The 27,673-nt window shown below is 40.0% G+C and overlaps 2 protein-coding genes across 4 annotated transcripts; both read left to right on the top strand.

Annotated features, from left to right (window-relative positions):
• LOC137607014 (glyceraldehyde-3-phosphate dehydrogenase-like) lies at nt 1–3,970 on the top strand. The gene is made up of 12 exons (XM_068332418.1): nt 1–111; nt 261–308; nt 1,013–1,112; nt 1,209–1,318; nt 1,709–1,799; nt 1,969–2,084; nt 2,319–2,400; nt 2,532–2,683; nt 2,759–2,837; nt 2,922–3,005; nt 3,533–3,630; nt 3,727–3,970. Exons 2-12 carry the CDS (start codon nt 286–288, stop codon nt 3,794–3,796), a joined length of 1,005 nt encoding a protein of 334 aa, XP_068188519.1. The 5' UTR covers nt 1–111; nt 261–285; the 3' UTR covers nt 3,797–3,970.
• Nucleotides 3,971–4,620: 650 nt separating this feature from the next.
• LOC137607015 (vesicle-associated membrane protein 2-like) lies at nt 4,621–27,666 on the top strand. 3 transcript variants are annotated; one of them, XM_068332420.1, is made up of 5 exons: nt 4,621–4,938; nt 26,396–26,516; nt 26,634–26,770; nt 27,231–27,282; nt 27,357–27,566. In XM_068332420.1, exons 1-4 carry the CDS (start codon nt 4,688–4,690, stop codon nt 27,232–27,234), a joined length of 513 nt encoding a protein of 170 aa, XP_068188521.1. In that variant the 5' UTR covers nt 4,621–4,687; the 3' UTR covers nt 27,235–27,282; nt 27,357–27,566. The 3 variants fall into 3 exon arrangements, with proteins under 3 accessions (XP_068188521.1, XP_068188520.1, XP_068188522.1); XM_068332419.1 differs by having other exon boundaries at nt 4,673–4,938; nt 26,634–26,792; XM_068332421.1 differs by lacking the exon at nt 4,621–4,938 and adding an exon at nt 24,093–24,131 and having other exon boundaries at nt 26,634–26,792; nt 27,357–27,666.
• Nucleotides 27,667–27,673: the final 7 nt, after the last annotated feature.

Raw genomic sequence — 27,673 nt, 5'->3', positions numbered from 1 at the left:
TCCGGGGGGCGTGTCGGCGGCGCGCGGAGGGGATAAATGCCGCGGAGACCTCCGCTCGTCCCCGATCTCACGTCTCCAGCGAGGACCGAGGACGAGGTGCCTTCAGGTTCGGTACGGAAAAGTCAGCACCGCTGCGAGAGGCGCGCTTTGACGTCACACACGAACTAACGGCTTTTATTTTGCTTTGCTCTGATTGGTTGGTGTCTGTTTCACCACAACTGACGTGTTGTTTGGTTTTTAATGTGTTTTAATGTCTGCAGTGAGGATTAGATCACATCACACAACATGGTGAAGATTGGAATCAACGGGTGAGTTTACACTCTACTTCACTCTGATTTTAAATGAGTCCTGTCAGCCCCCCCCGGCCCCCCAGCTTTATTTAACACGTCTAATAGGAACATACGAGCTGCTCCTGATGTGACTGGAGTGTCGAAACACTGCCTGTCCTAAATATTCTCATCTTCCAGTCGAGTCTGTGGTGATTTTAATTATTTCTCTTCAAGAATAGACCGTAAAGGAGAGGAGGAGGATGGGAGGGGGGCGGGGGGGTGGGTCAAATCTGAAATGTCATGCTTTCAGGATGAGGAGATGAAAGAGTTTAACTCATATCAGTCTGTATTATTCTGAGGGCCCCTGAAGGCATCGGGGACCTGGATTAAAGGTTGATTCTGTAGAAAACAGGAAGTGTTCTGATTGGCTGCTTCCAGCCGTTGTCTGGACTGTGTCCTCTGTGGGGGGGTCCACCTGGCGTCCTCCATTCCCCCCCCCCACACCAACCTCCTCTGCTATCTCCGTGCTCCTCAGCTGTCACATTCCTTTTATTTCCCCTCGTCTATTTTTACCCCCCTGACCTTTCTGTGAAGGTCAGAGTTCGTCTGACCGGCGGTTCACTGCACCTCCTCCTGGAGGAGCTGGACTCCCCGTTCTGGTGCCGGACCGGAACCGGGGCCGGGTCCACCTCCAGGGGCGGAGACACTCAGGATCACCCTGATCTTCTCCTCCTCTCCTCCAGGTTCGGGCGTATCGGTCGTCTGGTGACCCGCGCCGCCGCGACGGGGGGGAAGGTCCAGGTGGTCGCCATCAACGACCCGTTCATCGATCTGGACTACATGGTGAGACAGGGGCGTGTCAGGAGGCGGGGCCAAGCCCCATCCTGTTGGAACATGCCCCCGAACAATCAATAATCAGGTGATTGGCTCCTCCCACAGGTCTACATGTTCAAGTATGACTCCACCCACGGCGTCTGGAAGCACGGAGAGGTGAAGGCCGAGGGGGGGAAGCTGCTGATTGGAGGAATGAGCATCAGCGTGTTCCACGAGTAGGTCCTCCTCACACCTCCTGTCTCCTCCTCACACCTCCTGTCTCCTCCTCACACCTCCTGTCTCCTCCTCACACCTCCTCCTCACACCTCCTGTCTCCTCCTCACACCTCCTCCTCACACCTCCTGTCTCCTCCTCACACCTCCTCCTCACACCTCCTGTCTCCTCCTCACACCTCCTCCTCACACCTCCTGTCTCCTCCTCACACCTCCTGTCTCCTCCTCACACCTCCTCCTCACACCTCCTGTCTCCTCCTCACACCTCCTCCTCACACCTCCTCCTCACACGTCCTCACACCTCCTGTCTGCTCCTCCTCACACCTTACGTCTCCTCCTCCCCCCTCCTGAGCATTGCTCCTCCTTCTCTCACCCCTCCCTGCCCCCCCACAGGAGGGACCCGGCTAACATCAAGTGGGGCGATGCGGGCGTGGACTACGTGGTGGAGTCCACCGGCGTGTTCACCACCATCGAGAAGGCCTCTGTGAGTCTGACCCCGCCCCCCGTAGCATTGACGCTAACACCATTAGCATGTGTCGCTAGTGGCGATGCCGAGTCCTCCTGCTAACGTAATGTTAGCGTCGTTTAGCTAGTTCTAGTTCTTTTAGCATAGCTGCTCTTCCTGACCTTTGACCTCCTGCGTGTCACCCCAGACTCACCTGAAGGGCGGAGCTAAGAGGGTGGTGATCTCCGCCCCCAGCGCCGACGCCCCCATGTTCGTGATGGGCGTCAACCACGAGAAGTACGACAACTCCATGAAGGTCGTCAGGTGAGCCGCACGTCGCCATGGAAACGCATCACGTAGACACCACAAGGTCCTCACAGAACACGACCTGGTGACACGCGTGAGCCATGTTGTCATGGAAACACAACATCAGATTGGACAAAGAAAGAAAACAGCAAATAAACAAAGATAAACAAACAAACAAACAAACAGCCTTTGATGAACAGATGGTGACGCCGACATGAAGGTCAAACAAACCCCCCCCGCTTGTCTCTACAGCAACGCCTCCTGCACCACCAACTGTCTGGCGCCGCTCGCCAAGGTCATCAACGACAACTTCACCATCGTGGAGGGGCTCATGGTAAGACACGCTAACGCTAGATAATGCTAGCTAACGTCTCATGGTAAGACCAGCTAACGCTATCTAACGCTAGCTGCTGCATCAGCAGGGTGTGGCTAAAGCAGCACTGGTTAAATTGTTCCGTGTTCCAGAGCACGGTACACGCCATCACGGCCACACAGAAGACGGTGGACGGGCCGTCCGGTAAGCTGTGGCGCGACGGACGCGGCGCCTCCCAGAACATCATCCCCGCCTCCACCGGTGCCGCCAAGGCCGTGGGGAAGGTGGTCCCCGAGCTGAACGGGTACGTTCGGGGTCGGGGTCGCTTCCCACGTAGCTCCTCCCCTTCCTGCGTCTGAACCTTGACCTGTGCTTACAGGAAACTGACCGGGATGGCGTTCCGAGTCCCCACCCCAAACGTGTCTGTGGTTGACCTGACCGTCCGTCTGGAGAAGCCCGTCAGTGTCCCACCGCCCCCATAAGCCGCCGCCCCCGCCTCGCCCCGCCCCCTCCCTCTAACCTGCTGTTTCTCACGCCCACAGGCCAAATACGACGACATCAAGAAGGTCGTCAAGGCTGCTTCTGACGGGCCCATGAAAGGCATTCTGGGATACACAGAGGACCAGGTGGGTCACACAGGTGTACCAGTGGGAGGAGTCACACAAGTGTACCAGTGGGAGGAGTCACACAGTTGTACCTGTAGGGGGCGGGGCCTCACAGCTGGTCAGAACAGCTGGAGTTCTTGGTGCTGGGTGTAGAGACACACATCAGCCACCAGGTGGCAGCAGCAGACAAGCCAAACCTTCTCCACAGTTCTTCCCTCCGACCCCCCAGGCCTGAAACCCCCTGCTCTCAGCTACACCTTCTGTTCATTTTTGAGGGGGGGGGTCACTGACAGTGACCTCTGCTTTGAGGCTGATCAATAATGAATCTGATGCCCACTTCCTACAGTGACTGAGCGGGCTGCCGTTGCATTGTGGGTGATGTAGTGTTGGAGCGTGTAGAACATCAGCGAGTGGCTGTGGCCTGAGGGGGGGTTCTAATAGTAATTAAATATCATCCCGGGGGCCACAGCTTTGACATCTGTGCTCTAGATTCGGCCCCTCAGACCCGGCCCCTCAGACCCCCCCCACTGTGTCCTGTCTCTGTCCAGGTGGTGTCCACAGACTTTAACGGCGACTCCCACTCGTCCATCTTTGACGCCGGCGCCGGCATCGCCCTGAACGACCACTTCGTCAAGCTGGTCTCCTGGTGGGTCCCCCGCCCTGACCCAGTCCCTGGACCCAGTTCCTGGACCCGGTCCGGTCTTCATGACGACAGGGACTAACCAGACGTGTCTCCCTGCAGGTACGACAACGAGTTCGGCTACAGCAACCGCGTGTGTGACCTCATCCTCCACATGGCCACCAAGGAGTAACGCCCTCTGATGCTGGCTCCGCCCACAAGACCCGCCCCCTGCACCTGGCCCCAGGCCCATCCAGCTGACTGGATGATGATGTCACCCCTGTGCTGTTCCAGCGGCTCTTTTGCACTTCACAATGAAGTCCTTTCACAATGAAGTCCTTTCACAATAAAGTCCTTTCACAATAAAGTCCTTTCACAATAAAGTCCTTTCACAATAAAGTCCTCTCACAATAAAGTCCTTTCACAATAAAGTTCTTCCCGCTCCTTAACGTGAAGACGGTCACATCCGGTCATGTGACCCCAGTGTGATGTAGTTCACACTCTAGTGAGACGGAAACCCTGATAGCCTCAATAGAACCTCTATTGAGGTTTTACTGAGGTTCTATAGCGGTACAATAGAACCTCTATAGAACATCTTTAGGTCCTGTTGAGCCGCATTTTGTAATAAACGTCCAAACTGTCATAAGTTATTACATAATGTGGCAAAATTTATTACAAAATGAAATGAAAAAGTTTTTACATTTTGGGGTATTTATTACTAAATGCTCAACAGAACCTCTAAAACCCCTTTAGAACCTCTTTAGAACCTCTATACAACCTCAATAGAACCTCTACTGAGGTTCTACTGGTGTTCTGTAGAACCTCAATAGAACCTCTATTGAGGTTCTACTTGGGTTCTGTACAGGTACAATAGAACCCCTATAGAACCCCTTTAGAACCTCTATAGAACCTCTTTAGAACCTCTAAGAACCTCTAAAACCTCTTTAGAACCTCTATAGAACCTCTAAGAACCTCTAAAACCTCTTTAGAACCTCTATAGAACCTCTAAAACCTCTTTAGAACCTCTAAAACCCTTTAGAACCTCTTTAGAACCTCTATAGAACCTGTTCAAAACCTCCTCAGGATGCTTCCTGTGTTCCAGCAGGACCAGTCCAGTGATCAAACGAGTCGCTGGACACCATCGATCAGTCGGACCCAGGTCCATCAGGCCTGCCCACAATGCCCCTCCCTCCAGGTGGAGCCCCTCCCTCCAGGTGGAGCCCCTCCCTCCAGGTGGAGCCCCTCCCTCCAGGTGCAGCCCATCCCCCGGGCTGGACCTCCAGATCTTGCAGAATGGAGCCACGCCCACACCGGCTCTGATTGGTCCTGGACGAGGTAAAATCATTCCATTGGTTATAATGAGCGTTGCTTCACCTCCTGTCATTAAAATGAGTTTGCCTGCGGTGATTATTGATCATGTATCGATCATGTGATCAGAACTCTGTCCTTTCTGATTGTCGGTGTGTTTCTGATTCGTCCTGATTATTTTTCTGTTTTTTGTTTTGTTTTTTCATTTTTTTTCTTTTTTTTCTCAGTTTTCTTCTGATTCTTTGTGATTTTTCTGTTCTTTGTGATTTTTCCTCACACTTCCACTGACTTTCATCTTTTCCTTCTGAGTTCTCATTTTTTATTAGTTCTGATTATTGATTTCTTTCTGATTTGTCCTGTTTTCTTTGTGATTTCTCTGTTTTTCTCAGTTTTTCCTGCTTTTCTCTTTCCTGTTTGACTTCATCCTGGTTTCTTTCTGATTTTGATTTCTTCCTGATTTGTTTTTGTCATTTATCATGTTTTTCATAATTTTTCCTCATTCCTCTTTAGTTTTCCTCAGTTTGCCTAATTTTCCCTCATGTTTCCACAGTCCCACTAAATATTTGTCTTTTTAGTGAATTCTCCCTGCTTTCCTTATTTTTCCCAAATCTAATTATTAATTTTTCTCTGTAATTTATCCATTTTTCTTGCTTTTCCTCATTTTTGTTCGTTTTTCTTCAGCCTTTCTTTTCTTCGTGATTTCTTCTTAGTTTTTATATCATATTTCGTAGTTTTCTTTCTGATTTTTCCCTATTTTCTTAATTGTTTATCATCTTACCTAATTGTTAATCTTATTTTTTTCCTTTATTCTCCCAATTTCGTTCCTATTTTCTTTATGATGTCCCTCTTTTTTCTTCACTTTCCCTCCTTGTTACTCGTTTTACCAAGTTTTTCTGCTATTTTGTCCGTTTTTCCTATGAGTTTGTGCAATTTTCCGTCTGATTTCTCCCTATTTTCCTAATTTTTACTTATTTTTCCCTATTTTACATAATTTTACCTCAGTTTACTGAATGTTTTTGCCTATTTTTCTGTTTTTTGTCTGATTTTGTCCAAATTTCTTTCTGAGTTCTCCTCGTTTCCTTCATTTTCCCTCATTTTTGTGTTAATTTTTTCTGTTTTTCTTCCCATTTTATCCACTACTCTGTTGATAAATCCCAGTTTCCCTCGTTTTATGGCTATTCTCCTATTTTTTCTGCCAGTTATTTTGTTTCTCCTCTGATTTTGTGCAATTTTCTTTCCAATTTCTTCCCATTTTCCTGATATTTTTTCTCATTTAACGTTATTTTATCTAATTTGTTGGTTAATTTTTCAGTTTTCTTTCCAGGTTCGTCAAGTTTTGTTTTGATCTCTCCCATTTTTCATCATGTTTTCATCATTTTCCTCATTTCCCTCATTGTTCATCATCTTGCCTCATGTTTTGGCCTTTTTTTCTATTTCTTTCTGACTTTGTGCAGTTTACTTCTTCTTTTTCTCATTTTTCCTTGTTGTTTCTTGTTGTTCCTCATTGTTCCTAATTTATTCTGTTTTTCCTCTGATTTTGTGTAGTTTTATTTTTGACTTCTTGCTGTTTTTCTCATTTTCCTTTGTTGTTCCTCATTTTACCACATTTTTTCATGAATTCTTCTGTTTTTCTTTGGATTCTGTGCAGTTTTCTTTTCTGATTTCTTCCCGCTTTCCTCTTTTTTTCTCATTTTCCTTTGTCATTCCTCATTTTACCTTATTTTTCTGCTATTTTTTCTGTTTTTGTTCCCATTTTGTGCAGTTTTCTTTCCTTCTCCCTGTTTTCCTTTCTTGTCTTTTATTCATTTCCCTTGTCGCCCCTCATTTTACCTCACTTTTCAGCTTATTTTTCCTGTAATTCTTCTGACTTCATGCTGTTTTCTTTCTGATTTCTTCCAATATTCCTTATATATCCTTATTTTGGATCAAGTTTTCTCACTTTACTTAATTTTTCTATTTTGTCTGTTTTTCTTCTGATTTTGTGCAGTTCTTGTTCTAATTTGTCCCCATTTTCTTCCGTTTTCCTTGTTTTTCACCATTGTGCATCATTTTGCCTCATTTAACCTATTTTTTCCTGCTTATTTTTCTGTTTTTCTTCTTCATTGCAATTTTATGTTTAATTTTACTCATTTTCTTCATTTCCCTTACTTTATTGTCATTCTACCTCATTTTCCCCTCATTTTTCAGTCATTTTATTCAGTTTTTCTCCTATGATTTTGTGTAATTTTCCACTTCATTTTATTCATTTTTCCTCATTTTCTTCTTATTCTACCTCATTTTAATGATTTTTTTCTGTTTTTCTTCTGATTTAGTGCAATTTTATATTTCATTTTCTTCATTTTCCTTAATTTTTTTGTCACTGTACCTCATTTTTCTGTAATTTCATTCAGTTTTTCTTTTGATTTTGTGCAATTTCTCACTTCATTTCCCTAATTTTTCCTCGTTCAACCTGTAATGGCTGCAGCTCTTGTCTGCTCTTTATATTGTGTATCACTCTGTCATCTCTACCTGTGAGCCGCCTGCATTGCTCCTGGATACTCCGCCCTCCCCCGTCAGTGACTGGTGTCTCTGGGACTCTTGGCCACGCCCGCTGTACACCCCCCCCCTCCTGATTGGTGTGGTCTCTCTCTGGGACTCCTGGCCACGCCAGGGGTCCAAACATTCAGTCGGGGCGACTGACTGAAGCCTCCGAGCGGGTCCACCTGGGGTCTCTGGTGTATTGAATTAGTTTCTACAGCCTTGTTAAGACCTGCTAGTGTTTCTTTTTCCACTTGAATATTTAAGTTTGCCAGGGTTTGGTGGTTTTGTATCTCGTAGTGAGTCCTCTTTTTGATGCTTTTGCTTTACTTTGAACAGCACCCATTCTTCCTTAGTTTGCTCAAACATATATTGGTTGACGATTTTCTTAAACTCAGTAAATTTTTATTTCCCTGTTTAATATCAGGGTCTTTTATGTTATTTCCCATTTCTCATTTTTGATGAAATATTCCACCTCATTTTCCCTGATTTTTCTCATTCTACCTCAATTTTCCCAAATTTTTTTAACCTCATTTTCCCTGATTCTTCTCATTCTACTTCATTTTTTGATGACATTTTCTACCTCATTTTCCATAATTTTTCTCATTCTACCTCATTTTTCAGATACATCTTCTACCTCCGGGCGGCACGGTGGCGCAGTGGTTAGCGCTGCCGCCTCACAACATGGCGGACTCGGGTTCGAGTCCCGCTCTGTGTGGAGTTCTCATGCTCTTCTTGTGTCTGCGTGGGTTCTCTCCGGGTTCTCCGGCTTCCTCCCACCTCCAAAAGCATGCGCTTCAGGTTGATTGGCCGTTCCAAATTGACCGTAAGAGTGAGTGTGTGTGTGAGTGATTGTTTGTCTGTATGTGGCTCCGCGGTACACTGGCGTCGTGCCTGGAGTGTCCCCCGCCTCACGCCTGGATAATTTTTTTTACCTCATTTTCACCACTTTCCCTGTTTTTCTCATTCTACCTCATTTTTCCAATAAATTTTCTACCTCAATTTAATCATTTCCAATCCCTAAACCTAAGCTTGATTTTTTTCGTTCTACCTTATTTTTCCAATAAATTTTCTACCTCATTTTCGAACCTTAACCCTGACCCTAACCCTGATTTTTCTCATTCTACCTCATTTTTCAAGTAAATTTTCTACCTCATTTTCTAACCTTAACACTAAACCTAACCTTCATTTTTCTCATTTATCTCATTTTTCCAATAGATTTTCGACCTCGTTTCCCAACCCTAACCCTTACCCTGATTTTCTCATTCTAATTTTCTAACCATAACCCTAACCCTAATCTTGATTTTTCTAACCCTAAACCTAACCCTAACCCTGATTTTTCTCATCCTACCTAATTTTTCCAATAAATTTTCGACCTCATTTTCTAACATTAACCGTAACACTAACCTTGATTTTTCTAACCCTAACCCTAACCTTGATTTTTCTCATTCTACCTCATTTCCTAACCAAAACCCTGACCATGATTTTTTAATTCTTCCTCATTTTCTCCAATAAAATTTTCTCCCTCATTTTCATCATTTTCTAACCCTTACCCTTACCCTGATTTTTCTCATTCAACCTAATTTTTCCAATAAATTTTCTACAATTTATTGGAAAAATGAGGTAGAATGAGAAAAATCAGGGTAAGGGTAAGGGTTAGAATATGATGAAAATGAGGTAAAAATTTCATGGAAAAATGAGGTAGACAAAAATAATCAAGGTTAGGGTTAGAAAATGAGGTAGAATGAGAAAAATCAAGGTTAGGAGTAGGGTTAAGGTTAAAAATGACTTAGAAAATGTATTGGAAAAATTAGTTTGAATGAGAAAAATCAGGGTTAGGGTTAGAAAATGATGAAAATGAGATAAAAATTTCATTGGAAAAATGAGGTAGACTGGTAAAAATCAAAGTTAGGGTCAGGAAATGAGGTAGAAAATTTATTGTAAAAATTCGTTTGAATGAGAAAAATCAGGGTTAGGGTTAGAAAATGATGAAAATGAGGTAAAAATTTTATTGGAAAAATGAGGAGAGTGAGAATATCAAGGTTAGGGTTAGGGTTAGAAAAATCAAGGTTAGGGTTAGAAAAATCAAGGTTAGGGTTAGGGTTAAGGTTAAAAGAATGAGGTAGAAAATTTTTACTGTAAAAACTCGTTTGAATGAGAAAAATCAGGGTTAGGGTTAGGGTTAGAAAAATCAAGGTTAGGGTTAGGGTTAGAAAAATCAAGGTTAGGGTTAGGGGTAGAAAATGAGGTAGAAAAAAATGCTTTTTCTAACCTTGATCCTGACCTTGATTTTTCTCAGTCTACCTCATTTTTCCAATGAAATCTTTACCTCATTTTCATCATTTTCTAACCCTAACCCTGATTTTTCTAATTCAAACGAATTTTTCCAATAAATTGTCTACCTAATTTTTTAACCTCAACCCTAACCCTTACCTTGATTTTTCTAACCCTAACCCTAACCTTGATTTTTCTAACCCTAACCCTAACCTTGATTTTTCTAACCCTAATCCTAAACTTGATTTTTCTAACCCTAACCCTAACCTTGATTTTTCTAACCCTAACCCTTACCTTGATTTTTCTAACCCTAACCTTGATTTTTCTAACCCTAACCCTAACCTTGATTTCTCTAACCCTAATCCTAAACTTGATTTTTCTAACCCTAACCCTAACCTTGATTTTTCTAACCCTAATCCTAAACTTGATTTTTCTAACCCTAACCCTAACCTTGATTTTTCTAACCCTAACCCTTACCTTGATTTTTCTAACCCTAACCTTGATTTTTCTAACCCTAACCCTAACCTTGATTTTTCTAACCCTAACCCTAACCTTGATTTTTCTAACCCTAACCCTAACCTTGATTTTTCTAACCCTAATCCTAAACTTGATTTTTCTAACCCTAACCCTAACCTTGATTTTTCTAACCCTAACCCTTACCTTGATTTTTCTAACCCTAACCTTGATTTTTCTAACCCTAACCCTAACCTTGATTTCTCTAACCCTAATCCTAAACTTGATTTTTCTAACCCTAACCCTAACCTTGATTTTTCTAACCCTAACCCTAACCTTGATTTTTCTAACCCTAACCCTAACCTTGATTTTTCTGACCCTAACCCTAACCCTAGCCTTGATTTTTGTCATTCTACCTCGTTTTTCCAATAAAATCTTTACCTCATTTTCATCATTTTCTAACCCTAACCCTGATTTTTCTCATTCAAATTAATTTTTCCAATAAATTTTCTACCACATTTTTTAACCTTAACCCTAACCCTAACCTTGATTTTTCTAACCCTAACCTTGATTTTTCTAACCCTAACCTTGATTTTTCTAACCCTAACCTTGATTTTTCTAACCCTAACCTTGATTTTTCTAACCCTAACCCTAACCTTGATTTTTCTAACCCTAACCCTAACCTTGATTTTTCTAACCCTAACCCTAACCTTGATTTTTCTAACCCTAACCCTAACCTTGATTTTTCTAACCCTAACCCTAACCCTAACCCTAACCTTGATTTTTCTCACTCTAGCTCATTTCTCTAATAAAATATTTACCTCATTTTCATCATTTTCTAACCCTAACCCTGATTTTTCTCATTCAAACGAATTTTTACAATACATTTTCTACCACATTTTTTAATCTTAACCCTAACCCTAACCTTGATTTTTCTAACCCTAACCCTAACCTTGATTTTTCTAACCCTAACCCTAACCTTGATTTTTCCAACCCTAACCCTAGCCTTGATTTTTGTCATTCTACCTCGTTTTTCCAATAAAATCTTTACCTCATTTTCATCATTTTCTAATCCTAACCCAGATTTTTCTCATTCATATTAATTTTTCCAATAAATTTTCTACCACATTTTTTAACCTTAACCCTAACCCTAACCTTGATTTTTCTAACCCTAACCCTGATTTTTCTAACCCTAACCTTGATTTTTCTAACCCTAACCTTGATTTTTCTAACCCTAACCCTAACCCTAACCCTGATTTTTCTCATTCAAACGAATTTTTACCATAAATTTTCTACCTCATTTTTTAAACTTAACCCTAACGCTAACCTTGATTTTTCTAACCCTAACCCTAACTTTGATTTTTCTAACCCTAACCCTAACCTTGATTTTTCTAACCCTAACCCTAACCTTGATTTTTCTAACCCTAACCCTAACTTTGATTTTTCTAACCCTAACCCTAACCTTGATTTTTCTAACCCTAACCCTAACCTTGATTTTTCTAACCCTAACCCTAACCATGATTTTTCTAACCCTAACCCTAACCTTGATTTTTCTAACCCTAACCCTAACCTTGATTTTTCTAACCCTAACCCTAACCTTGATTTTTCTAACCCTAACCCTAACCTTGATTTTTCTAACCCTAACCCTAACCTTGATTTTTCTAACCCTAACCCTAACCTTGATTTTCCAAACCTAACCCTAACCTTGATTTTTCTAACCCTAACCTTGATTTTTCTAACCCTAACCCTAACCTTGATTTTTCTAACCCTAACCCTAACCTTGATTTTTCTAACCCTAACCCTAACCTTGATTTTTCTAACCCTAACCCTAACCTTGATTTTTCTAACCCTAACCCTAACCTTGATTTTTCTAACCCTAACCCTAACCTTGATTTTTCTAACCCTAACCCTAACCCTAACCCTGATTTTTCTCATTCAAACGAATTTTTACCATAAATTTTCTACCTCATTTTTTAAACTTAACCCTAACCCTAACCTTGATTTTTCTAACCCTAACCCTAACTTTGATTTTTCTAACCCTAACCCTAACCTTGATTTTTCTAACCCTAACCCTAACCTTGATTTTTCTAACCCTAACCCTAAACTTGATTTTTCTAACCCTAACCCTAACCTTGATTTTTCTAACCCTAACCTTGATTTTTCTAACCCTAACCCTAACCTTGATTTTTCCAACCCTAACCCTAGCCTTGATTTTTGTCATTCTACCTCGTTTTTCCAATAAAATATTTACCTCATTTTCATCATTTTCTAACCCTAACCCTGATTTTTCTCATTCAAACGAATTTTTCCAATAAATTTTCTACCACATTTTTTAACCTTAACCCTAACCCTAACCTTGATTTTTCTAACCCTAACCCTAACCTTGATTTTTCTAACCCTCACCTTGATTTTTCTAACCCTAACCTTGATTTTTCTAACCCTAACCCTAACCTTGATTTTTCTAACCCTAACCCTAACCTTGATTTTTCTAACCCTAACCTTGATTTTTCTTACCCTAAACTTGATTTTTCTAACCCTAACCCTAACCTTGATTTTTCTAACCCTAACCCTAACCCTAACCGTAACCCTGATTTTTCTCATTCAAACGAATTTTTACCATAAATTTTCTACCTCATTTTTTAAACTTAACCCTAACCCTAACCTTGATTTTTCTAACCCTAACCCTAACTTTGATTTTTCTAACCCTAACCCTAACCTTGATTTTTCTAACCCTAACCCTAACCTTGATTTTTCTAACCCTAACCCTAACCTTGATTTTTCTAACCCTAACCCTAACCTTGATTTTCCAAACCTAACCCTAACCTTGATTTTTCTAACCCTAACCTTGATTTTTCTAACCCTAACCCTAACCTTGATTTTTCTAACCCTAACCCTAACCTTGATTTTTCTAACCCTAACCCTAACCTTGATTTTTCTAACCCTAACCCTAACCTTGATTTTTCTAACCCTAACCCTAACCTTGATTTTTCTAACCCTAACCCTAACCCTAACCCTAACCCTGATTTTTCTCATTCAAACGAATTTTTACCATAAATTTTGAACCTCATTTTTTAAACTTAACCCTAACCCTAACCTTGATTTTTCTAACCCTAACCCTAACTTTGATTTTTCTAACCCTAACCCTAACTTTGATTTTTCTAACCCTAACCCTAACCTTGATTTCTCTAACCCTAACCCTAACCTTGATTTTTCTAACCCTAACCCTAACCTTGATTTTTCTAACCCTAACCCTAACCTTGATTTTTCTAACCCTAACCCTAACCCTAACCCTGATTTTTCTCATTCAAACGAACTTTTACCATAAATTTTCTACCTCATTTTTTAAACTTAACCCTAACCCTAACCTTGATTTTTCTAACCCTAACCCTAACCTTGATTTTTCTAACCCTTACCCTAACCTTGATTTTTCTAACCCTAACCCTAGCCTTGATTTTTGTCATTCTACCTCGTTTTTCCAATAAAATCTTTACCTCATTTTCATCATTTTCTAATCCTAACCCTGATTTTTCTCATTCAAATTAATTTTTCCAATAAATTTTCTACCACATTTTTTAACCTTAACCCTAACCCTAACCTTGATTTTTCTAACCCTAACCCTAACCTTGATTTTTCTAACCCTAACCTTGATTTTTCTAACCCTAACCTTGATTTTTCTAACCCTAACCCTAACCTTGATTTTTCTAACCCTAACCCTAACCCTAACCCTGATTTTTCTGACCCTAACCCTAACCTTGATTTTTCTCACTTTACCTCATTTTTCTAATAAAATATTTACCTCATTTTCATCATTTTCTAACCCTAACCCTGATTTTTCTCATTCAAACGAATTTTTACAATAAATTTTCTACCACATTTTTTAATCTTAACCCTAACCCTAACCTTGATTTTTCTAACCCTAACCCTAACCTTGATTTTTCTAACCCTAACCCTAAACTTGATTTTTCTAACCCTAACCCTAACCTTGATTTTTCTAACCCTAACCCTAACCTTGATTTTTCTAACCCTAACCCTAACCTTCATTTTTCTTACCCTAACCCTCACCTTGATTTTTCTCACTCTTCCTCATTTTTCCAATAAAATTTAAACTCATTTTCATCATTTTCTAACCCTAACCCTGATTTTTCTCATTCAAATGAATTTTTACCATAAATTTTCTACCTCATTTTTTAACCTTAACCCTAACCCTAACCTTGATTTTGAAAAATGAGGTTAAATTGTCATTGGATAAGTGAGGTAGAATGACAAAAATCAATGTTAGGAGTAGGGTTAAGGTTAGAAAATGAGGAAGAAAATTTATTGGAAAAATTAGTTTGAATTGAGAAAAATCAAGGTTAGAGTTAAGTCACAAAATGATGAAAGTGAGGTATAAATTTTATTGGAAAAATAAGGTAGAATGAGAAAAATGAAGGTTAGGGTTAGAAAATGATGAAAATGAGGTAAAGATTTTATTGGAAAAATGAGGTAGAATGACAAAAATCAAGGCTAGGGTTAGGGTTAGAAAAATCAAGGTTAGGGTTAGAAAAATCAAGGTTAGGGTTAGGGTTAGAAAAATCAAGGTTAGGGTTAGGGTTAGAAAAATCAAGGTTAGGGTTAGGGTTAGAAAAAGCAAGGTTAGGGTTAGGGTTAAGGTTAAAAAATGTGGTAGAAAATTTATTGGAAAAATTAATTTGAATGAGAAAAATCAGGGTTAGGGTTAGAAAATGATGAAAATGAGGTAAAGATTTTATTGGAAAAATGATCTAGAATGACAAAAATCAAGGCTAGGGTTAGGGTTAGAAAAATCAAGGTTAGGGTTAGGGTTAAGGTTAAAAAATGAGGTAGAAAATTTATGGTAAAAATTCGTTTGAATTAGAAAAATCAGGGTTAGGGTTAGAAAATGATGAAAATGAGGTAAAGATTTTATTGGAAAAATGAGGTAGAATGACAAAAATCAAGGCTAGGGTTAGGGTTAGGGTTAGAAAAATCAAGGTTAGGGTTAGAAAAATCAAGGTTAGGGTTAGGGTTAAGGTTAAAAAATGAGGTAGAAAATTTATTGGAAAAATTAATTTGAATGAGAAAAATCAGGGTTAGGGTTAGAAAATGATGAAAATGAGGTAAAGATTTTATTGGAAAAATGAGGTAGAATGACAAAAATCAAGGCTAGGGTTAGGGTTAGGGTTAGAAAAATCAAGGTTAGGGTTAGAAAAATCAAGGTTAGGGTTAGGGTTAGAAAAATCAAGGTTAGGGTTAGGGTTAGAAAAATCAAGGTTAGGGTTAGGGTTAGAAAAAGCAAGGTTAGGGTTAGGGTTAAGGTTAAAAAATGTGGTAGAAAATTTATTGGAAAAATTAATTTGAATGAGAAAAATCAGGGTTAGGGTTAGAAAATGATGAAAATGAGGTAAAGATTTTATTGGAAAAATGAGGTAGAATGACAAAAATCAAGGCTAGGGTTAGGGTTAGGGTTAGAAAAATCAAGGTTAGGGTTAGAAAAATCAAGGTTAGGGTTAGGGTTAGAAAAATCAAGGTTAGGGTTAGGGTTAGAAAAATCAAGGTTAGGGTTAGGGTTAGAAAAAGCAAGGTTAGGGTTAGGGTTAAGGTTAAAAAATGAGGTAGAAAATTTATGGTAAAATTCGTTTGAATTAGAAAATCAGGGTTAGGGTTAGAAAATGATGAAAATGAGGTAAAGATTTATTGGAAAAATGAGGTAGAATGACAAAAATCAAGGCTAGGGTTAGGGTTAGGGTTAGAAAAATCAAGGTTAGGGTTAGAAAAATCAAGGTTAGGGTTAGGGTTAAGGTTAAAAAATGAGGTAGAAAATTTATTGGAAAATTAATTTGAATGAGAAAAATCAGGGTTAGGGTTAGAAAATGATGAAAATGAGGTAAAGATTTTATTGGAAAAATGAGGTAGAATGACAAAAATCAAGGCTAGGGTTAGGGTTAGGGTTAGAAAAATCAAGGTTAGGGTTAGAAAAATCAAGGTTAGGGTTAGGGTTAGAAAAATCAAGGTTAGGGTTAGGGTTAGAAAAATCAAGGTTAGGGTTAGGGTTAGAAAAAGCAAGGTTAGGGTTAGGGTTAAGGTTAAAAAATGTGGTAGAAAATTTATTGGAAAAATTAATTTGAATGAGAAAAATCAGGTTAGGGTTAGAAAATGATGAAAATGAGGTAAAGATTTTATTGGAAAAATGAGGTAGAATGACAAAAATCAAGGCTAGGGTTAGGGTTAGGGTTAGAAAAATCAAGGTTAGGGTTAGAAAAATCAAGGTTAGGGTTAGGGTTAGGGTTAAAAAATGAGGTAGAAAATTTATGGTAAAAATTCGTTTGAATGAAAAAAATCAGGGTTAGGGTTAGAAAATGATGAAAATGAATTTTAATTTTATTGGAAAAATGAGGAAGAGTGAGAAAAATCAAGGTTAGGGTTAGGGTTAGAAAAATCAAGGTTAGGGTTAGGGTTAGAAAAAGCAAGGTTAGGGTTAGGGTTAAGGTTAAAAAATGTGGTAGAAAATTTATTGGAAAAATTAATTTGAATGAGAAAAATCAGGGTTAGGGTTAGAAAATGATGAAAATGAGGTAAAGATTTTATTGGAAAAATGAGGTAGAGTGACAAAAATCAAGGCTAGGGTTAGGGTTAGAAAAATCAAGGTTAGGGTTAGAAAAATCAAGGTTAGGGTTAGGGTTAGGGTTAGGGTTAAAAAATGAGGTAGAAAATTTATGGTAAAAATTCGTTTGAATGAGAAAAATCAGGGTTAGGGTTAGAAAATGATGAAAATGAGTTTTAATTTTATTGGAAAAATGAGGAAGAGTGAGAAAAATCAAGGTTAGGGTTAGGGTTAGAAAAATCAAGGTTAGGGTTAGGGTTAAGGTTAAAAAATGTGGTAGAAAATTTATTGGAAAAATTAATTTGAATGAGAAAAATCAGGGTTAGGGTTAGAAAATGATGAAAATGAGGTAACGTTTTAATTGGAAAAATGATCTAGAATGACAAAAATCAAGGCTAGGGTTAGGGTTAGAAAAATCAAGGTTAGGGTTAGGGTTAGAAAAAGCAAGGTTAGGGTTAGGGTTAGAAAAATCAAGGTTAGGGTTAGGGTTAGAAAAAGCAAGGTTAGGGTTAGGGTTAGAAAAAGCAAGGTTAGGGTTAGGGTTAAGGTTAAAAAATGTGGTAGAAAATTTATTGGAAAAATTAATTTGAATGAGAAAAATCAAGGTTAGGGTTAGAAAATGATGAAAATGAGGTAAAGATTTTATTGGAAAAATGAGGTAGAATGACAAAAATCAAGGCTAGGGTTAGGGTTAGAAAAATCAAGGTTAGGGTTAGAAAAATCAAGGTTAGGGTTAGGGTTAGGGTTAAAAAATGAGGTAGAAAATTTATGGTAAAAATTCGTTTGAATGAGAAAAATCAGGGTTAGGGTTAGAAAATGATGAAAATGAGTTTTAATTTTATTGGAAAAATGAGGAAGAGTGAGAAAAATCAAGGTTAGGGTTAGGGTTAGAAAAATCAAGGTTAGGGTTAGGGTTAGAAAAAGCAAGGTTAGGGTTAGGGTTAAGGTTAAAAAATGTGGTAGAAAATTTATTGGAAAAATTAATTTGAATGAGAAAAATCAGGGTTAGGGTTAGAAAATGATGAAAATGAGGTAAAGATTTTATTGGAAAAATGAGGTAGAATGACAAAAATCAAGGCTAGGGTTAGGGTTAGAAAAATCAAGGTTAGGGTTAGAAAAATCAAGGTTAGGGTTAGGGTTAAAAAATGAGGTAGAAAATTTATGGTAAAAATTCGTTTGAATGAGAAAAATCAGGGTTAGGGTTAGAAAATGATGAAAATGAGTTTTAATTTTATTGGAAAAATGAGGAAGAGTGAGAAAAATCAAGGTTAGGGTTAGGGTTAGAAAAATCAAGGTTAGGGTTAGGGTTAGAAAAATCAAGGTTAGGGTTAGGGTTAGAAAAATCAAGGTTAGGGTTAGGGTTAGAAAAATCAAGGTTAGGGTTAGAAAAATCAAGGTTAGGGTTAGGGTTAGAAAAAGCAAGGTTAGGGTTAGGGTTAGAAAAATCAAGGTTAGGGTTAGGGTTAGAAAAATCAAGGTTAGGGTTAGGGTTAAGGTTAAAAAATGTGGTAGAAAATTTATTGGAAAAATTAATTTGAATGAGAAAAATCAGGGTTAGGGTTAGAAAATGATGAAAATGAGGTAAAGATTTTATTGGAAAAATGAGGTAGAATGACAAAAATCAAGGCTAGGGTTAGGGTTAGGGTTAGAAAAATCAAGGTTAGGGTTAGAAAAATCAAGGTTAGGGTTAGGGTTAGAAAAATCAAGGTTAGGGTTAGGGTTAGAAAAATCAAGGTTAGGGTTAGGGTTAGGGTTAAAAAATGAGGTAGAAAATTTATGGTAAAAATTCGTTTGAATGAGAAAAATCAGGGTTAGGGTTAGAAAATGATGAAAATGAGTTTTAATTTTATTGGAAAAATGAGGAAGAGTGAGAAAAATCAAGGTTAGGGTTAGGGTTAGAAAAATCAAGGTTAGGGTTAGGGTTAGAAAAAGCAAGGTTAGGGTTAGGGTTAGAAAAAGCGAGGTTAGGGTTAGGGTTAAGGTTAAAAAATGTGGTAGAAAATTTATTGGAAAAATTAATTTGAATGAGAAAAATCAGGGTTAGGGTTAGAAAATGATGAAAATGAGGTAAAGATTTTATTGGAAAAATGAGGTAGAATGACAAAAATCAAGGCTAGGGTTAGGGTTAGGGTTAGAAAAATCAAGGTTAGGGTTAGAAAAATCAAGGTTAGGGTTAGGGTTAGGGTTAAAAAATGAGGTAGAAAATTTATGGTAAAAATTCGTTTGAATGAGAAAAATCAGGGTTAGGGTTAGAAAATGATGAAAATGAGTTTTAATTTTATTGGAAAAATGAGGAAGAGTGAGAAAAATCAAGGTTAGGGTTAGGGTTAGAAAAATCAAGGTTAGGGTTAGGGTTAAGGTTAAAAAATGTGGTAGAAAATTTATTGGAAAAATTAATTTGAATGAGAAAAATCAGGGTTAGGGTTAGAAAATGATGAAAATGAGTTTTAATTTTATTGGAAAAATGAGGAAGAGTGAGAAAAATCAAGGTTAGGGTTAGGGTTAGAAAAATCAAGGTTAGGGTTAGAAAAATCAAGGTTAGGGTTAGGGTTAGAAAAATCAAGGTTAGGGTTAGGGTTAGAAAAATCAAGGTTAGGGTTAGGGTTAGAAAAAGCAAGGTTAGGGTTAGGGTTAAGGTTAAAAATTGTGGTAGAAAATTTATTGGAAAAATTAATTTGAATGAGAAAAATCAGGGTTAGGGTTAGAAAATGATGAAAATGAGGTAGAAAATCTATTGGAAAAATGAGGTAGAATGAGGAGAAAATTACACAAAATCAGATGAAAATTACAAAAAAATTCAGAAAAATTAGAACAATTAAAAAAAAACATTTTCTACCTAATTTTCTAACCTTAACCCTACTCCTAACCTTGATTTTTCTCATTCTACCTCATTTTCTAACCGTAACCTTGATTTTCCTCAGTCTACCTCATTTTTCCAATGAAATTTTTACGTCATTTTCATCATTTTCTAACCCTAACCCTTACCCTGATTTTTCTCATTGTACCTCATTTTCCCAATACATGTTGTACATCATTTGCCTGATTTTTCGGAAAATAAGGCAAATTGATTTAGACCAATTTTCTAACTCATTTCCCCTCATTTTACTTAATTTTTATTGTTCTAATTTTTCAGAATTTTTTTTGTAATTTTCATCTGATTTTGTGTAATTTTATCCTCATTTTACCTCAGTTTTTCTCATTCAACCTGTAATGGCTGCAGCTCTTGTCTGCTCTTTATACAGGTAGTCGCCGACTTACGACCTATGCAACTTATGACCGACCGACTTTACGACCACAATGTCCGGGTAGGGCGGGGCATTCCCTCCAGCCACAGTACTCACGCTCTGAGGCTCCCGCGCTCTCTTCAGTCCCCACGGCGCACACACGCTGTTCAGTCACACTGAGATCAGCAGCCCAGCCCACTACTGATGGGCTGGGCTGCTTAGGAGGCTGTGACGGAGAAATGTATGAATGGCGTATGGAAAAACTGTCAAGCGTTACGTGAACTCTTCTGCTGGATTTGAAAGTGACGAAGAACTTGATCAGATTCGAGAGAAAATAGTGAAACTGGCAAAAAACCTCTCCTTGGAGAACTCAGGAATGATCGCGCTGTATGAAGAACTGATCGCGCTGGAAGAAGAAAGAGTGGAAGAAGAAGAGAGAAGAGAAGCAGAGAAAGAAGAGGAGGAAACAGAAACAATGTTCACCACCAAAGGCTTGTCAGAAGGCTTTTCCCTGTTAAATAAACTCCGTGCACACTTTGAAGAAATGGACATAGAACATAGAAACATTTGCAAGGATTGAACGGATGGAAAACGACGCTTTCCGTCCATATCGTGAAATTTATGAGGAGAAAAAGACACAAACAATTCAGACAAAGCTCACAATGATTATGAAAAGATCGTCTCCCGCTCCCACCAACCCACACGCTGCCCCAGCTGACGATCCGGACGACCCCCAGCCAAGAACCAGCGCTGCTGGACTGAATTTTTACTTAAGAGTCGATTTACGACCGATCTGTCGGGCCCAATTGCGGTCGTAAGTCGACGACTACCTGTATTGTGTATCACTCTGTCATCTCTTCCTGTGAGCCGCCTGCATTGCTCCTGGATACTCCGCCCTCCCTCATAAATGACTGGTGTCTCTGGGACACTTGGCCACGCCCGCTGTACCACCCCCTCCTCCTGATTGGTGTGCCATCTTCCCAACAGGCCCCAGGCCGTGCCTTGTCTCTTAGCATAGATGGTTTAAAAACCATTCAGTTGTTTTCCCTGATTTTTCTTATTCTACCTCAATTTTCTGAAAATCTCTTCTGCTTTTCTTCTGATTTCTCTACCCCATTTTACCTACTTTTTTCTCACTCTACCTAATTTGTTTGATACATTTTCTGCCTCATTTTAACTAATTTGTATCGCACTCTACTTCATTTTTTCGATAAATTAGGTAGAATGACCAAAAAATTAGGGAAATGAGGTAAAAAAAAATATCAGAAAAACAAGGTAGAAAGACAAATCAGGGAAAATTTGGAAAATGTGGTAGAAACTTTTATCAGAAAAATGAGGTAGAATGGGTATATATGAAATAAAATGAGGAAAAATGAGGCAGAATGAGAGAAATGGGGGGAATGAGATAAATGCGGTACAAAATTGCACAAAATCAAAAGAAAAACATAAAAATAATCAGAAAAATGAGGAAAAATCAGGCAGAATGAAAAGAATTAGGGAAAGTGAAGGAAAATGGGGAAAATCGGGTAGTAAATTGCACAATGAGAAGAAAAAATTATCAAAAAATATTTGAAAAAGGAGGTAGAATGAGAAAATATGAATGAAAATGAGAACAATTGGGAAAATAAGAATGAAAACTGCACTAAATCTGAATAAAACCAAAAACATTTTATACAAAAATGAAGAAAATTGAGGTAGAATGAAGAAACTGAGGAAAAATGAGGAAAATGAGGACAAATATCAGAAAGAAAACTATACAAAATATAACTATACAAAAAGATGTAAAAGAAACAATTATCAGAAAAATGAGGTACAGGGCGAAATATTAGTGAAAATGATGAAAAATTTGGAAAGGGGTGAAAAATAAGGAAGAAAATTGCACAAACTCAGAAAGACAACATAAAATTATCAGAAAAAGGAGGGAAAATGATGTAGGGGGCGGCAGTGGCTCAGTGGTAAAGCGGGGGGTAGAGCGGGTCGTCCTATGATTTAAGATCGGCGGTTCGATTCCCGCTCCCGCCCCCCAAAAAATACCCGGAGGTGAGCTGACAGTGGGAGGTGTCAGCTCATCTCCGGAGCACTGCCGAGGCACCCCTGAGCAAAGTGCCGTCCCCTTTACAAATTGCTCATTTGAGGCGCACCAAGAAGGAGCTGCCTGCCACTCTACCTCCCCTGCATGCCTACAGGCCCCCCTGTGTATGTGTGTGATACAGGGGCCTGTACTCACTAATATATATGTATGCATGCGTTTGTAATCAGTAGCTAGAGTGTGCGTTCTTAATTTCCCTTCGGGGATCAAACCAGTATATAAAATTAAAAAAAAATAAATTAAAAAACAAGAAAATACTGTATGAGCGAAAATTGGGAAAAATGAGGAAAATGGGGAGAAATGAGGTAGAAAATTGCAAAAAATCAGATGAAAAATGGAAGGAAATCTCAGAAACATGAGGAAAAATTAAGTAAAATGAGGAATTATGAGTGGAAATGAAGAAAACTGAGGAAAATGGGGGAAAATGAGGTAGAAAATTTATCAGGAAAATGAGGTAGAATGAAAAAAGTTAGAAAATTTTGGGAAAATGAGGAAAAGTAGGTAGTAAATTGCAAAATCAGAAGAAAAAAGAAACAGTTCTCAGGAAAAGGAGAAAAAATAAGGAAGAATGAGGAAATATGAATGAAAATGAGGAAATGCAGAGAAATCAGAACGAAAACTGCACAAAATCAGAACAATAACAGAGAAAGTTATCAGAAAAATTAGGAAAAACAAGGTAAAATGAGGAACAACAAGGGTAAATAGGGAGAATGGGGACAAATGAAGGAGAAAATTGCACAAAATCAGAAGAGAAACAGAAAAAAATATCCAAAATTGAGGTACATTGAGGTAGATGGGGAAAAATTAGGAGAAATGAGGGATAAGTGGAGAAATCAGAAAGAAAACTGCATGAAAATGGAAAGAAAAGACAAGAAATTAGCAGAGAAATTAGGAAAAAATAGGTCAGATGAGGTGAAAAGAGGAAAATTAGGGGCAATCGGGGAAACTGAGGAAAATTTTGGAAAATTAAGAAATCAGAAAGGACAGTGGATTAAATCAGACAAAAAACACAAAAAAAGCTGAAAAATTAGGAAAAATGATTTAAAATCATATCAAAAGAGGAAAAATTAAATACAATTATGTAGAATGTGGAAAATTAGGAAAACGTCAGAAATAAAAATGCATGAAAGTTGAAGGAAAAGGGAAAAAAATTAGCAGAGGAATTAGGAAAAATTAGGTAAATGATGTATATGGGCAAAATGAAGAAAAATAAGAAAAACAGGAAGAAATCAGAAAGAAAGCTGGAAAATGAGAGGAAAAACCAAAAAAATTAGCAGGAAAATGAGGAAAATTGTATACTGCATAAAAATGAGATAAATGGAGAGAAATCAAGAGAAAACTGTGTGAAATTAGAAGAACAACAGAAAAAAAGTAACAGAAAAATTAATAAAATTAGATGTTTAATTGGGGAAATTAGTATAAAAATTAACACAAATGAGGGAAAATTGGGTCGAATGAAACCATCAAGAACCAGGAAGAAATCAATAAGAAATCAGGAACAATCATGTTTCAGATATGAAGTTAGAAAGAAATGATAATGAAAACAGAAATGAACTGGGAAGAATCACAAAGAAGTCGGTCATCAAAAAAGAAACCAGGAAGAATAAAACAGAAATCAAAATCAGACAGAAATGAGGAAGAAATCAGAAGCTAACTGCTCGTGACTGACGAGGACAGAATAGTGAAATGTTTAAAAGAACATTTATTTACTTTAAGTTAAAACTCCAGTAAAGTAAACCTTCATAAGGGTTCCCACTGTTGACTGTTAGTAATGTTTCATTCATCATTTCGTTGCGTTTAAATCTTTAATTCAAATCCTGATGAACGGCTTTATCTCTAATAAAAATATATCAGAAAGGAAACGACAAAATGTTTCCTGTTGGTCAGATTATTGAGGATTTAATGAAAATCTAGGATCCCAACGCCCCCCCTCCCCTCCCCCCTCTCTCAACCCCCCCACTCTCTCTCTCCCCCCTCCTCCACCCACTCTTCATCCCTCTCATCATCCCACCCTCCCCCACTCTCCTCTCAGACTCAGATCATCTCGTCGTCCCGTCGCTGACATGTGAGTGTTTGATCAACAGACTGTTTGTTGTTTATTTGTTTGTTTATTGTTTTGGGTAAACATCCTGTTCACGTCCATCACTTTGATCTTTATTGAGCCGGTTTTGTGCGCCGGCACCACCTGACCTCCAGAACCACCGTCACCCGGGCAACAGCCCCCCCACCTCTTCCTCCTCACCATCACCACCATCACCATCATCATCGTCATCATCACCATCACAATCATCATCATCATCACCATCATCATCATCATCACCATCATCATCATCACCATCACAATCATCATCATCATCATCATCATTATCATCACCATCATCATCATCATCATCATCACCATCATCATCATCATCATCATCACCATCATCATCATCATCATCATCATCACCATCATCATCATCACCATCATCATCATTATCATCACCATCATCATCATCATCATCATCACCATCATCACCATCACCATCATCACCATCACAATAATCATCATCATCATCACCATCACCGTCACCATAATCATCATCATCATCACCATCATCATCATCACCATCATCGTCATCATCACCATCATCATCATCGTCACCATCATCATCATCACCATCACAATCATCATCATCAAAACCATCATCATCATCACCATCATCATCATCACTATCATCATCATCATCATCATCATCGTCATCATCACCATTACCATCATCATCACCATCACAATCATCATCATCACCATCATCACCACCATCATCATCATCATCATCATCATCATCATCATCACCACCATCATCACCATCATCATCATCATCATCATCACCATCATCACCATCATCATCATCATCATCATTATCATCATAATCATCATCACCACCATCATCTTCACCATGACAGCGTCCTGCTTCATCCTACCTGTAGATAAAATGACAGGAGGTTCCTCTTTATTGGGGGGGGGGTTCTGCTGCTCTAATCTGTCTGTTTTGTTGGAGATGATTGTTTGTTTCTTTCCATCCAGCTGTGAGTGAAATCAATAATCAATCAGTTTCAGTGTGTTGTTACGAACACCTTAAAGTTCACCAAAACAGCTCCGCCCATCCTAAACACCAGCTCCCTGATTGGCTCAACCCCTTCAAACCCGCCCCCAGATCTTGGATTGGTCTCCTAACGAGTCTGACGGGTGTGGACGTGATGAAGATGTGATGATGTCATGGGATATCTTGTCCAATCAGGGCGTCTGTGAGCAGGAAGTGAGATGATAGTGGTCCCTGGTGGTCAGAATGAAGTCCATCCAGATTAACATCAGAGGTGTCTATTAGTCTGAACAGTCTCACACACACACACACACACACACACACACACACACACACACACAACCTGAGCACACTGAGGACCACTGTGAGCGTCATCACATGTGGACACACACCAGGGTCACACGTGTTCTAAACCTTGGATCATACAAAGTTACATGGGTTATTAAAGAATCAGATGACAGCAGAAACGTTCATCACTTTATTTAATCAGTGATTTGGTCCTCTTGAAATGAAAGACAGAAACCTTGTTCTAAGGGGACTGTAGCGTGTAGCATGTAGCGTGTAGCGTGTTCTATGTGAGGGTCCTGCTTCAGAGGGGGGTCCAGTTGTGTCCTGGTTTAGAGTTCTGTTCTGGAACAGATGACACACAGTAATCCCTCACGCATCAACGCGCGTGACTTCACCTCATCGTGGATTTTTAGTAGTCAGTCATGTGATTCCGTCCTCTCATCCTATTGGCTGACAGCATCAGGAAGTGTTCTACATTCTGTCAGTCTGACTTCTGTGAGACACAAAGTGCTTCAAACAGTCTGTCAGAGTGTTTTAAAGGTGATACAGACAGAAGGTGGTTAATGTCAGGATGGGGGGGTCACTAACGGTTCAGTTATATAATAGTTGGTTGTTGGATCGCGGAATTCGTTAATCGTGTGGATCCTGAACGTGTGAACCACCAGGAACGAGGGGTCAGTGTGTTCACCTTCCAGACGTGTTCCTGGTGAAACATCTACTATCTTTGATTAACATTCCGACTGATCAATTATTGAGGATCAATATCCATGAATGGAAACATCTGAATGAATTAAACCTGAATGAAACTTTACTGTTCAGGTGGTTGAACTCCGTCTGCTTCCTGTTTGAACTTTATCGACTAGAAATAAATTGTCTCCGCCCCTCACCCTGGGCCCCGCCCCTCACCCTGGGGCCCGCCCCTCACCCTTGGACCGACCCAACCTCTTCCTGTGTGCAGGTCGACTCCAGAGGCAGCAGGGACCCCAGGAGCCCCACAGGGTGAGGGGGGGCCTCCGGCCCCCGCCCCGAACCTCACCAGCAACAGACGCCTGCAGCAGACACAGGCGCAGGTGGACGAGGTGAGGCGGAGATCGGGTCAGTTTGATGATGGTACCGATCGATCGATCGATGACTCCAGGATTGATTAGCACCGATGCTAACGCTTTTAGCTCGGCGCTAACGGCTGCCCCCCCCAGGTGGTGGACATCATGCGGGTGAACGTGGACAAGGTGCTGGAGCGCGACCAGAAGCTGTCGGAGCTGGACGACCGGGCCGACGCCCTCCAGGCCGGGGCCTCGCAGTTCGAGAGCAGCGCCGCCAAACTGAAGAACAAGTACTGGTGGAAGAACTGCAAGGTGGGCGGGGCCGGGGGCGGGGCTCAGTCCTTCTAAGGCGTGTCTGGGGGTGGGGTTTTTTTCCCCAGGAAGGATCAGTCCGTCTGAAGTAGATTAGATTATTTATTAGACATTCAGTTGTTACAGATTATTTAGTGTGACGGTCTGAAACAGACCAGAATAACCGTCAGACCGGAGCTGAACCAGTCAGGACCGGCTGGGAGACGCTGAGTCGTCACCGCTCCATCCTGACTGACCAATCAGAAAGCAGCAGCAGGATTACATGGAGTGGAATCCCAATCTGGATTAGAGGGATGGGGATTAAAGAGCCAGCTGTGCTGTGAAGTAGCCCCGCCCCCCCATCTCCAGCCACGCCTGTTGCTGTGACGTAACCCCGCCCACCCAGTGACCCCGCCCACCCCGTCTGTCCTGACTCTAAAGCCGTTTGTCCTCCTCCAGATGATGATCATCATGGCCGTCATCGGCGTCATCTGTGTGGGCGTCGTCTTCTGTGAGTATCCATGGCAACGGTTCAGCATTGATGTCCACACACACACACACACTCACCTCCTCTCTCCTCCTCAGTGTACTTCTTCTACTGACTCCAGCACCTCCTCCTCCGTTCTGTCGCCGCCCTGGAGGACTTCCTGTGATGTCACACGTTTGTTCCAGCACGTAGACGCCGCCCCCACTTCCTGGACCGACCAATCAGTCCCGTCCCCTTTCATCGTCTCAGGAGTTCGCTGCCCCCTGGTGGGCGGCGCCGGTCCTGCTGTGTGATGCGTCAGGGGGCGGGGCTAAGCCACTGCTTCTGTCCAATAAACACGTCTCAAACACGTGTCGACTGGTTTCTGTCCGCCGCGCCAGGCCGAAGCTCCGCCCTGGTTCACCGCCTGAATCCA

This window comes from Antennarius striatus, chromosome 14 (assembly GCF_040054535.1).
Source record: "Antennarius striatus isolate MH-2024 chromosome 14, ASM4005453v1, whole genome shotgun sequence".
NCBI classification, from domain to species: domain Eukaryota; kingdom Metazoa; phylum Chordata; class Actinopteri; order Lophiiformes; family Antennariidae; genus Antennarius; species Antennarius striatus.
The sequence above is the reverse complement of the archived record's forward strand: the minus strand, read 5'-3'. Positions and strand labels throughout refer to the sequence as shown.